Source organism: Crassostrea angulata, chromosome 3, assembly GCF_025612915.1.
Source record: "Crassostrea angulata isolate pt1a10 chromosome 3, ASM2561291v2, whole genome shotgun sequence".
NCBI lineage: Eukaryota > Metazoa > Mollusca > Bivalvia > Ostreida > Ostreidae > Magallana > Magallana angulata.
Genome location: NC_069113.1, coordinates 45,221,872 through 45,235,995, shown reverse-complemented (window position 1 = coordinate 45,235,995; position 14,124 = coordinate 45,221,872). Strand labels below are relative to the sequence as shown.

The following is a 14,124-nucleotide window of genomic DNA, read 5'->3' as shown; positions in this document are numbered from 1 at the left end:
TTCATCGTGACTTTCTGCAACGGATGAAAATATTACGAATTTATACAGATTTTACTTGTGGGGTAAACAAAATTTTAGAGATATAAATTTAGAATTTCGGAAAAACATTTAACACGCAATTGCGAGCTTTTTTTGCTGTAAAAAGGTTCAATCTTTCAGTATATGCACGACTTCTATTCTTTTATCTAACTATTGTTAAAAAGGAAAATATCCAAGATGAAGAGAATTCCCTGTAATATCTCTATAAAGCTAAATTTAAAATAATATACCGCGGTAGGTGTTGTAATACCCCGTACTTTACTTTTAAAAGAAAATATGTCCATTCTGTAAAATGTGTTTAGCCTTTTTAACGCGAAACACTTTTATCAGCTTGCAAAAACATACTTACTTCACAACTTACTTTGGAATCGACAGCGCTGGCCAGAGAATGCAGGATTAATCAAGCTTCACAACATGTGGCCTGGGTACTCTACCTATGCACACATTGAATGTGTGTGTGTGTGTGTGGGGGGGGGGGTTGCATTAAAGGGTGTAATCTGGATGTTTAATTTATTTGTTTCACTATCCTTATATAGTAGGTTTAGTATGCATGCCAAGTAAAGCTAAACTAAAATGTGCCATGCTACGATCACGGTTGTCTGTACTTAATTGGGGAAATACTCAAGTTCACATAGCAGTGGTTCCACTTGTTGAATAATAATTTTATTAGATCGATCCCGGGGGCGGGAGTGTAGCTATATATAGAAAGATATATCTCCGCAGGAGATTAATTGATAACGCGCAAGTAATATACGATACAGACTAAGAACCACGCCGTGTTTATCCATTGAATCTCATAATTATTCAACATTTCGGTCAACACAAGATGGTTCTTGAGGAATCCTCATTATTTGACGTCACGGACAGTAAGCTGTATAAAAAGTATAATTAGCCACTAAACGATTACACCATTGCTATTCTTAAACTGATGCATATTCATACTTCCTTAGAATTTGATATATAAACTAAAATTGTGGAGAGAAATTATGTTTATTGATCGCAATATGTATAGTTCTATTTGTTGTAAATGCAAATTAGATGCTTATTTCAATAATAATATTGAAATTTGAATCCCAAACGAATATTGCAATTTTTGCCGCTAGGTGGTGTCCGTCAAATCCACTATCGACGTCACATGTGAGCTGACCGGTAGCAATAGAGGAGGCTCATAGAGCCTCCGTCTAAAAAGGAAACAAAGTAGGTATTCAACTGAATGTAATCAATAGGATTAGAATTTGTTGCATTTTTTCATGATCTTTGACTAGATAAACATTTTATCTTTGTATTGGATGGGCACGATTTTGGTTTTTTTGTTGGAATACTACAATGCAGTACCAAACTGTTTAATTTTTAACCATATGTAATTTACACCAACTCTAGATTATGTTTAAACATTGATGATAATCGATCATCTGGATTTTTAGGGACCATCTCAAAATACAGGTACATTTACAATTAAGGAATATATAGTAGTCATTTTCCGCACTTCGAAACAGATTTAAAAAATACTACATTATATTTTTTTTTACAAAATGTATTATGTTGTTAGTAATATCATTTTCTTAACTTTATTGAATTCTACCGTCTGATGAAGACCATCTCAAAATATTGAAATGCACCAAATTTTGCTATATAATTGGAGCATTACAGATGTAAATTGATAAAAAAAAAAGTAAAAAAGGGAAATATCTCTGAAGATGGTATTGTGATTTGTATAAAATTTCAACGCGGTATGATTTTTACTTTTTCTTCAATGTTATTTCATTAACGTACTGCAAAGCTTTATTTTTATCATAATGCTATAAAAGCATAATGTCAACGCGCACCTACCGTACAACAGAAAATCTTTTAAAAAATGTCTATATGAAAAATGTGACTTGTGTGTTGTACCAACAATTAATTTGAAATTATTTTATTACATGTACATTGTATAATTTGTTATTGATACTTGTTTGCTACAGTACAAAGGAAAAATGCATATAACATAACATGTTTTGCCATATTATTCTGTAACAGATAATTGATGAATCAATGTTAGTTTTTTATGAACTTCCTTATCCTATTTTAAAAGACATGCTAATATATTTAAACCATTCAAGAGATTCTGGGGTTATCATACTCTGTTGAAATACATACATGTAGGTTTTATATTTGCTATAAGGTCAATGCGATTTAACAAATTGGCGTTTTTTCATTGAATTACATCTGACAGATTTTTAAAAGTCGTATAAAATAGCTCCATTTAGAAGCTTTGTTCTTATTCCGCCGCACACCTGCGTTTTATCAGGATCAGACAAGATTTAATGATTTTATTACAATTTTCATTATCCTATCCAATATATTCTTCACTGATGTTTAAACGTAAGGGATTTTTTTTTATTTTTATTTATTTTTTTTTTTACAGATTTTATTAATTAATTAATAGTAAGCATTCTAAAATTTATTTATATCAATACAATCAGACGGAAGTTTTTTGTCATTATTTCATAACAAAATACATGTTTTAAATTTTTTTTCAACCTAAAGCAAAATTTTTGTTTGTCAATGATAGATTTTTAGGAGCTAAAGAGACATCAACGACAAGTGTGGCTAATTCATTTGTCCCAATGGGGTCATTATCTGAGCAATGGATTAGATGGCGCATATGTTTAGGAAAAGGTGACAATCTGTAAAATGGGCAATGGTTTGTGATTTTTTTGATACTGTTTTATATATTAAATTTTATATATTTATATATAAAAAGACTTTCTACCATTATACTTCCGTTTTAAAAATTCAAAAAATAATAAGAAAATATGAATTAAAATGAAAATTTACTTTAAAATCTAACGTTAATTGTGATGATTAATTTTTATGCACATGATTAAAAATTTCCTCGCTCATAGAGACCGATTTCAATGAAGAAATTTTTTAGTCCCCCGTAATAATCAACACTTTCGTTTTAAAAAAATAATTTGACCACAAATTTTATTTTAATATGATTCAATCAGGAATGTATTATACTTTTTAAGAATATAACTTTGTTTTTGAATATCTGACAGAAATTCCGAAATATTTAAATATAAATTTTGGCGGGAAACGAGCTTAAGCGTTCGCAGTTCTTTGATAAATCACGATCAAAACAAATAGAAAAATCTACTTCAACAGGTACATATATATATATATATATATGCGTTATTTTTAAAATTGTGAAAAATCATACGTCTGCTAAGTAAATATAGGAAATTGGAGTCGAAGCGTAGACCGTCCGAAGTTCCGACACTTGCACCTTTTCCAGAGACAAGATCTGAGGGCTTGCGAATAAAGTGGATGAAGTTTATGACTGTCCACTGCTCAAAAGAGAATAATGCTAACAATATGATAGCAGCTTGTAACGTTATTAAAACAAATTTAAGAGTAAATCTGAATTTGATCATTCCAACATGATGGTTAACGAAATTAAACTCACAGTCATTAACTAATAATATTCTAAACATGTTTAGGACTTTGAGGACTTTCTTTCCATATCTTTTTCTCTACATGTGTATGTTGTGGTGTCATTGAAACACTAGCATATATTTTATTTAGATGTCACCAATATCCAGTTGAATGGGATTTTGCTCTATGTAACTAAAGCTAAATACAATGTACGTACATATTTATTGCTAATTTTGTCTCTTTTGTCTATTATTTTGATGTGGAAGCCCACACCGTACCAACGCTTAGGCGTCAACTGTTTACATACCACAAAAGCTTGCGACATCACATGAAGTTGAATATAACAATCTTGGGCGTTACAGTCCGTACCGGGATGTAAATCAGATATTTGAAAAATTATATTCAATACTTTACATGCGTCTAAATTAAATTTTATTGCATGAAGAGTTTATAACTGAATGAAACTTGATGAAAAATAAGAACAAACATTGCTCACCCATTTAAACAGTTATTGAATTATGCACATGTAGCTTTAAAGCATTAATCTACGAGGACCAGATTTTGTACATGTATAAATGAATGCTCTGATGTTTTTAATCATAGTATCTTCTTGTTTTTCGATAATTGAATTGTTCATTAAAGTCAATGGACAAAGCATATTTTATCAAGATCTGGTAAAAAGAAATAACATGAATTCCATACATATGACTCAGTGAATACATTCATAAACGCTCTCTTTTTCAAATATGGAATAAAGCGATCATTCACCTACAAATATATTTTGAAAAAATACCTCTGATCAATGGAAGATAACTCTTCAAACAGTTTTCACTGCTAAATAGTCGGCTTCTTATATGTCATCAGTCATTTTACTTTCATCGTTATTGTGCGATAAATATCGTACTTATTTAGAATGATTCAAAATTGTCCAATAACTCTTTACTAAGTATTATAAATCGAATACCTCAAGCTTCATTGAATTCAAGTATTTTCATCACATTATACAATGTGATTCTGTTTCTTAACCTTAATTACTCCATTTGATGTTTAGATATTTTAACTGTAATGTTAGTTTGATATTTTCTTTCATATTTTGTCAATTTGAAACTGGGGCTTGTCATTCAATAATTGGTTTGTTCTCTTTAAATGCTATATTATTAGCTTAAACATTATGGCTACAATGGCTCAACGTCCGGTTTTACCTGCCGATTTGTTTCGGATCAAACTGATTCTGTTTTGAAATGCAGTAACAATTATAACGTGTTCAAGTGTGCAAATTAAATATCAAAGCTCATAATAACTTTGAATAATCTAAAGTTTACCATACATCACGAGTTAAAACTGCTGATTTTAGTGATAAAACAACATATGATCATTATTTATTGATTTTATATTATCATATGCGGTAAATCGATAAATAACGATAAAAAAAATCTAATTCAACAATTAGGTAGAAAAACTACCTTTGTACAATAAATACTTTAACCAACTGGAAAAAATATGTACTCTTAACTTATTGCATGAGTATTCTAATTTCTCTAGAAACTTCATAAAAAAATCATTCATCGAAATACCCGATGCGCAGTTTTTTTTTTTATCTTCACTGCGTCAAACAGACCCAGTTATTGAACGTATGTACATACTCAAGACATTTTTAATAATCAGTGTCCCATTTTTTGATCCCTTTGGCTATTCACATGACTTACGCCAATATATAAGTATTCCGAGACAAAATATATTAATACATTATCAACAATGGAGACAACAGTCTCAGTATTCGTCTTTTGCATCTTCATTCATTTTCTTCCGTATGTCTCGGCCAAACCGCCACACATTCTTTTCATCGTGGCAGACGACTATGGTACGTAGATTTTCTAATTACTAATTAAGCATCATATCAGATTCTAGTAATGCACCTAGATGTATAATATATGAATAACATTGAAGAGCATACAGAAAGCTAAGCGTGTAAAATTGTCAACACAAAAATCACAATTTAGTTTATTGCAAAGTAAATGAATGTTTTCTTCCAGGTTGGAACGATGTTGGATTTCGCAACCCTAGTGTCCTCACCCCAAATATCGATAAATTGGCTCGCAGTGGGATGATCCTGAATTCATCTTACGTAATGCCAGTCTGCACACCGTGAGTTTTAATAAATAAATTAAAAAAATACATTCTTTTTGGATTTAGTCCTGTTCAAATCATTCAAATACCTGTAATTTATCAAAATCGTAACCCTACCTAAGCATTCATCTTCATATTCATTTTAAACCAGTTATAGCTTAAGAGAGATATTGGTTTTATAACCTTTTTTTTTTTGCTTTTTAGATCAAGAAATTCATTTATGACCGGTCAATATGCCTTTAAATCAGGATTACAGGTATACATACATTTTTAACAACTATCATGTATTAATCAGAGTTAATGTTATTACTGTAAATTGTAGAAGAAAAATTGAAATACACATTATAATCAGAGAAATGGTATACCAACTACATAATTTAATTTTTTAAAAATCGATTTTAAATATACGATTTTAAAATAAAGCATGTACATTATCAATTGTGTTTTGTTTTGCAAATACACAAACATTATTTTCAAATGTACTACGACTTTATATATAATTTGAATTATTCGCTCCTCAATTTCATTAAAAAAACATCATTAGACCCAATTCCTATAGGGTATATAATTGAAACAAAAATTGTTATTTTTTTTTTTAGCAATTTCACGGTTAGAATAAATAATATATCAAAAATAATTACAATGAATTATATTGCAGCATATTGTGATCTTACCACAACAAGCCACTTGTGCCCCTCTTAACAATACATTTTTACCTCAGAAGTTGAAGGAACTTGGGTACGCAACTCATGCGATTGGAAAGTAAGTAACAATCTACTAGATTGCGTTCTGCTAATGATATATGGTTTAGAACATTTACATTCACAATTGATAACAAAACCATCCACGGATTGAATCTACTTATAGTTAAGGTGCAGTTTGTTTTAACCTTTGCATTTTGCATTAACACGAATAACTCATTCTCGTCAATGAAATAATTATTAGTCAGATATAACGTACAAATATATATTTATGAAACGTTTGCTTCTAAGGTGGCATTTGGGATTTTGTAAGTGGGAGTGTACCCCTACGTATCGAGGATTTGACACATTCTACGGATATTACAACGGCGCAGAGGACTACTACAATCTCAGTATCGGTAATAACCATAATAATTATGGTACATGTATTTAATTAATAACACTATATCATTCTAAACATATTAAACCATATTATCATATGTTCTGGGTACTTTTAAAAAGATCATGATACAAAAAAGATAAACATAAACGGTGGATTACTATTCTCTCAGTATCGGTACTGAGTATCATGCGTCATCAAACCAATTTACAACTATATCATTTTTGTTTTCCAAAAATTAGATATGATCCTATATATTGAAAAAATTTCAAAAGTTTACAAGCTATTTAGAAAGAACGTTCACTCAAAACTGTCTACAAGTTTCCAAAGGAGTTAATTTTCGTTAACAGCTGGAGGTAAAGACTTCAGAGACAATAGAACACCTGTTAACGCAACAGGTGAATACTCCACGGTGAGTAAACTTCGTATTTCTTCAGGGAAAATCAATGTAGGTAAAAGTAAATTATACAAGAAGCAGCAGACTTGATTAGCTTCAATCTTAAACCCATTCATTTTGTTTTTAATCCTGTTCGGTTATTTGATTATCTTAATACTTTTACCAGTTTAGAAGTTTCAAAGTTTACAATATTTGGGCTAAAATATGTTTTAAATTTTCATCGATAAGTAAAAAATTATAAAAATCCAAGCGGGATTTGAACTTGAGACCTACAAATCAGCAGGTAACGCACTAACCTATTATGCTAAGCTGCTATGTAACCAAATTGGGAAAGAGAACATTTCTAAAATTATACTTAATTGTTAATTTCGATAGAACGTACGTCCAAACATGGAAATGTCCCATACCAACTTAAATCAATGTCCGTAGAAATTGTAAAAGTAGCAGGCACAACGATTGGTACAAAAATAATAAAAATGTACGTAATGTTAGAATCAAAGTTCAATGAAATGTTCCATTAATTTTTTTCTACTGGACTTGCACCTGAAGAAGGTTCCTTTCTATGTCTATATCAATATTAACAATTTTTGAATGATCATATGAGAAAAAAGATAATTAAATTGTTTTAAATAATTTTCTTCAGTCTGGATTTTATTTCATAAACCAGATGAAAAATTAAATTTACGAGGCTGTTGGTAGCTTTAGGTTCATAAATGTACGTAAATGTACGTAACTCAAGAGCCGCGACATATATGAATTTCATCCTTAAGTAAAAAAAAAAATAGCAAGTATCGAACATTATGAAAATATTCTTTACATCTGATTCAGAGAAAATAATCGTACAGACATAAAACCACTATTAAAGGAAGAGAAGTGTTTTAAATTGTTAAATTCCCTTTCGCCTTTCCGTTAGTTATCCGGGAAACATAAACTTTCTTTCATTTAAAGTTTTGCACTTATTTCGCCAAACAGATTTTGTATGCCAGGCGAGCAGAGTCCATTATTAAAGACCACGATGCATCTAAACCTATGTACATGTATTTACCTTTCCAATCAGTACACGAACCCCTTCAGGTGAGTCTTGAATCGTCCAGGTGAGTCGACAGTGCGTAAAAGTACATGCACATCACATATACGATTGATTGAACTTTACTTATCTATTGTAATCCATCACTGTACTTTTTAGAGTTTCGAAATTAACATTATTTAACTGAATTGAATGCCTTTTGCAGGTCCCTCAGAAGTATAGCGACATGTACTCTAAGGTACATACAGAATCCCGCCGGACCTACCTAGGTAACTATGAATATGGGTCTTCGTATGTTTATTATGTAAACATCGTTATTGAACGGGTTCACAAAATCAAATGTCTATCGAAATAAAAAATAAGAGGCCCATGGGCCACAAATCGCTCACCTGAACAATAGTCCGTGTATCATTTTATTTCGAAAGGGTTTATTATGAAGTGAACCCTGAATAAATATTGTAAAACTCATATATTTCAAGATTTTGCCATATATTAAACAATACATAAAAAGAAGAAAATTTTATCTTTGGCATGTTTTTATTCAAAGTTATTTTACACATCAAATGAGACTGAATTTTAAGCTCTAAAATACCCTTTTGCGTTAAAAAAAATCCAATTTCACTGAAAAAATTGAAATATATTCGTTAAATAATTAAAAGATGATATGTTTTGTATTTCAATCATTAAAAGCTTCTTTATCGATTCATCGAATAAAAATATTGCAGGTGTGATGGGGACATTAGGCATATTAGATTTTGCATTCTCATCGATCATCTGTCTTATAGACTAAACTCAAAAAACATGGAAAGTCTATATATATAGTTGATAAAGTATATCAATGATTCCTACTTTTTTCCATAACCATTTTTTATCTTTTGTTCCTTTATCTTTCCTAACTGTGTGTTTGTGAATCAAAACTTCGTGAAGACTAACATCCACACCTTTTTGAAGTTGTTTGAATTTATGATCTTTAATCCAGATCACTTGGATCCCGATATGTGAGTAATTGATGTCGGGATCGAAATTCCAAAAAAACCAAAAAACTAGTCGATAAACATTCACAGATGATCTAACTATGATAAACTTATCCTGGAAATTTCTTTTTTCTTTTTTTTAATACTTCTTTTAATAAAAAATGATTTAAACAATTTAGAATCTACACTATCTTAGAATGATTGCACAGTAATCTCACAAACTGTAGCATTGTAATTCTTAAAAAAAAGAGTTTAAAACATTTTTCCATTATATAAGTCTATGTTAAACTTTAAACATATTTTGGAGCCATACGTAGTATTAGTCCGGGGATCACGGTTTTCACAATTTAGAATCTTCACTATCTCAGGGTACTATTATAGTAATCTAACTAATTTTAGCACTGTAGTCCTTGAGAATACATTTTTAAAAACATTTCCCCCCATATATTTCTATGTTAATTTTGTCTTTTTTAATCAACTTACAACCCCTCTTGGGACCCCAGTATTGACCCGAGGATCGCGATTTTTACAATTTAGAATCTTCACTATATATACAAGCTTCGTTGTAAATATTGGCATATCTGGTGCAGTGGTTCTTAAGAAGAAGATATTTTAAGACACCCACCCAATTTTCGCAGTTTTGCAATTATCTCCTTTTTAAAAAGGGTTGTGCCCTTTATTTTAACAATTTAGAATCCCCTTTCCATAAGGATGCTTTGTACCAAGTTTGGTTAAATTTGGCTCAGTGGTTCTAGAGAAGAAGTAAAAAATGTGAAAAGTTTACAGACGGACGGACGGACGGACGACGGACAACAGGTGATCAGAAAAGCTCACTTGAACCTTCGGAGCTTGACACAAAGTTGCATAGCTTGATTTAACAAGAAAAAATATCATTATAAATTATACATATTTTTTTAGTTATCCAGCTTTCATTTTTTTTTACCTTGTCTTCCATCATCAGGAATGGTAACTGCAATGGATGAAGCTATCGGCAACATTACAAAAGCTCTAAAGACAAAGGGAATGTTCAACGACACTCTCATAGTATTTACTGCCGATGTGAGTTCTCTGGAAAGGAGATATACTTCACCATAAATCTGAATAAATACATGTAGTTAAAAATTGTTAAAAAGGCAATAGATTTACCGTATCTGTAGTGTTATAAGACGTTTGTCAATACCTACAGTTTCAGAGAACTATAGTTGTTGGCTTGTTTTCATCTTCATCATCCTTACCGAAAACAAGCAATTAAAGTAAATGAATCTTCTGGTATTTTTAGAATGGAGGTTGGATTACATACGCTGGGAATAATTACCCTTTAAGGGGTGGAAAGACCACTGTGTTTGAAGGAGGAACTAGAGCAACTGCTTTTGTTTCCGGGGCAGGGATTCAAAAGTCAAACTATGTTTATCCAGGGTAGGTCATTTTATTTTACTCTAGGATTCATCAATAAAATATTTGAACATGGTATCAATAAATGTAAATAAAAAATATATGTTTTTTTTTTTTACACATAAAGTCTTTAAAAATCAATAGGCATAAATCACAACTCGGCTGTAATAAAAAAAATAATCAAAAGGATCTGATCACTGACCAATCATTTAGGTTTCTTGTAAGTTTCGATATAAATTCGAGAAGTTTGATGACATGAACCATTTTGATTATTTCTTCTATCTTTTTTTTGCCATTGAATTTTTTTCAAGTCTACTTATAATCATTTTGCTGTTACTTTATCTTTTTTTCTAATGATGGAACTTTAGTTTAAAAAAAAAATATTGATTTATAGAATGATTCATGCAGTAGATTGGATGCCAACAGTGCTAAGCGCCGCAGGAGGAACGCCAGGTAATACTATGTAACACGTGCTAAAATGTCCATGTTTCCGGCATTTGAAAAAATTAATCAAAACCCTCAATTTTATATTCAAAGCATGAAGTTTGTGTTGTATTGGTTTTTAATGTTATTTGTGAATGCAGAATGCTGCATAAAGTAAACGTTTACTTGGTTATCTTTGAATTACATATATATATATATATGTATATATATATATATATATATATATATATATATATATATATATATATATATATATATATATATATATATATATATATATATATTAGACCCGACATTGGATGGCATCGATCAGTGGGATAGTCTACGAACAGCAGGGGAATCAAAACGAACCGAGTTTATCTACAACATCGACGATTTAAGGCCGGAGATCTGTGGTCATGCTGCCATTAGGTATGCTCGTTTCAGCTTGTGTGACAATAAACGATTTTTTAATAAAATTCACTGTTTTAATTTTTATGAATTGTTTTGTACGTAAGTTTTTGGAAATTTCACTCGCTTTTCCGAAGAAATCTTGCTGAATATTTGAGTCGGTTATATGAAATTAATATTTCTTTTTTGATATAAGTGTATCTTGATGTAGGATGGGTGACTATAAGTTGATCGATGGTTACCCTGGGGCCTACCAAGACTGGTATAAGCCAGACCAAGTCGTGTCTGACTTGTATGAAAATGTATCTTTAAACGACACGCGTCCTTTTTTCGACAAAATGATGCTTTTTAATCTTAAAGGTAAGTAAATCGTTGGTGCGTGTAAAAATCTTTACTAAGCGGATCAAGATTTGTTATATCACATATATTTGTTCTTATTTTAGACGATCCTAACGAACATGTCGATATATCCAAGAAGCACCCAGATATTATTAAAAAACTGAAGTCGAGACTCGAGTACTATCACAAACAAATTGTTCCTGCAAATTTTCCCAAAAATTCGGCATCGTCAGCACCTACCAATTACGGAGGATTTTGGACACCAGGCTGGTGTTAATGTGATGTAGTCTGAATAAGTCTGTGAATTTCTTATTTTATATATTTCATCTAAACTTTACATCACAGAATATTCACTTGATTAGTCTCATCTTGGTTATCAAAAAATAGTTTACACTGTTAATAAATATTACTTTATCTTCATTCGAATGCATGTAAAGCACTTGTTTGTTTGATAAATTTGTTTGGTGCTTTTAATTAAAAGCTTTTAATTAAAAGTAGATCCAGTGTTTTATGATGTCATACTTTTTTGTAAAACTTTGAATTCTTTAAAATTTATGCAAGATAGTTTAATATATTTTATGTGAATAGAATCACATGGAAGTAACTAGAATTACTGTTAAGTTCAAGATATTTTCGCAGTTTGATTTTATTCTAAATTTCCAATTTTTTTTAATACATTTTATCTATGTTAAAGGGAAAACTCTTTTTCTGACTTTTTTCTCAGTTGTATGTCTAAATGCTATAGTTTTTCTTATCCCAACAATTAATTTTAAAATGTGTTTGTAGATTTTGTTTTCTGATAAAGTTGACAATAAAATTAAACAAGATAAACAAATTTCTGCCTAAAAAATTTTACTTTTAACAAAACAATACGGTTTTCTGATGCTAAAATATGCTTTAGTTTACGTTTATCTGACATCTCAAAAAGTGTGATGACGTGTATATTTTTTCTTACAATTGATGAAATTTAAGTCTATTAAGTTGAAATCAGTCCGGTTTTCCAACTTTCATCAGATAATTTTAAGAGTTTTACCATAAGTCACTGGCAGTCCTGAATTTTCAAAGTACTATTTGATCTCAAATAACATCATTTTAAAAAATTGTATCAGTAAATAAAAAACTGTACAAAATATGGGGTTCCAGTTTGGAACTCATTTCTAATAAATGTATACTATGTTAACATTTTATTTCCAATAAAGGCATTTGTTATTTGAGTTTGTTGGTATCCACTTTTCTCTGACATCAAATCCCTTAATTCAATGTTGCGATTGATTAAAGAAGGCAATGTTTTATACTTCAGATTTTCCATTATTGCATGTTTTACATTAACGAAAGATATCCTAAGAATATCGTTTGACCTACAAATGCTATTAATAGAAAAAAAATATTTCCGTCCATTTGTAAAGGTCAAGATAAAAAAAATCTGTTGAGTTTATTCTGATTGTTAATCAAATGTAAATAAGGGTTTAATTTGTAATTTGACTTTTCAGATGTATTAAATCAAAACTTCTGATTGATTTATTTAAAGGGGCATTGTCACGATTTTGATCAAATTTTATTTTTCTGTTTTTATTATTTGCAATGCTTTCGGAATGCATTTCTAATAATTAAATGAAATTTGGGTGCCAGTCGTTGAGTTTTAAGCAAGATACATGGATCACAATTCTTCGTCATGTAAACAAGGCTCGTGACCTGTTTTTGTTTACATAGGTTCAATAAACCAGTAAAAAATCTGTTTAAAGCTGGTTCGTCTATCTTATTATTCATTTAAAGCATAAATAAACGGTTCCTAACGATTAACACATTTATTTTAGTTCTTAAACTGGAATTTTCACCTCAACATTGGAAATGTAAACAAACGCTTTGTTTACATAGCGAATAATTGTAAGCTCTGTAACTCGCTTTTAACTCATCAAATGACACTCAAATTTTGGTTGCCTATTAAAAATGACTTACTGAAGCATTGTAAACATCAAAATCGAAAAATTAATTTTTTGACCAAATCATGACCATGCCCTTAAAGTGAAACACGATAAGGAAAAAGTGTAGTTCATGATGATTAGACAAAAAATATGCCTTTTCACTTTTAAACGAAATAAGATTGTGTCGTTTTATTAAAGCAAACATATAATTATTTTGATCTATATGCAATGAAAAATCTATGACAAGTTAAGAAGACATATTATATTACACTCCACTTAAAAAGGAACGCTACACCTTTTTTAAATTCGAATTTCTCCTCTAAAATCTTTTTTTCTTGTTTAAAGTGGTTAAATTGTTAAATATCATAAATGTTTTGGGTTTTTTAAAAAGTTTTGTTAATATTTGCAAACAAAATACGTTATAAAATTATGAACAACTATTGATTTATTTATACTTTTACAAATATTTGTGTTAGAGTACTAAGGATTAATACAGATACTATGGGCACATTGCTCTGTTACGAATAATGCTTCTTAAAAAAGTTTGAATCAACATACATGTAAGTTTCCTATGAC

The 14,124-nt window shown here is 30.1% G+C and overlaps 1 protein-coding gene across 1 annotated transcript; it reads left to right on the top strand.

The window, feature by feature from the left end:
• Nucleotides 1-4,964: 4,964 nt before the first annotated feature.
• Nucleotides 4,965-12,840, top strand: LOC128175976 (arylsulfatase B-like). The gene is made up of 14 exons (XM_052841916.1): nucleotides 4,965-5,317; nucleotides 5,490-5,601; nucleotides 5,788-5,839; nucleotides 6,242-6,345; nucleotides 6,576-6,682; nucleotides 7,014-7,075; nucleotides 8,033-8,134; nucleotides 8,293-8,356; nucleotides 10,023-10,120; nucleotides 10,341-10,477; nucleotides 10,848-10,906; nucleotides 11,185-11,308; nucleotides 11,499-11,647; nucleotides 11,731-12,840. The coding sequence occupies exons 1-14, from the start codon at nucleotides 5,212-5,214 to the stop codon at nucleotides 11,901-11,903; spliced, it is 1,449 nt and encodes a 482-aa protein (XP_052697876.1). The 5' UTR covers nucleotides 4,965-5,211; the 3' UTR covers nucleotides 11,904-12,840.
• The last annotated feature ends 1,284 nt before the right edge of the window (nucleotides 12,841-14,124 follow it).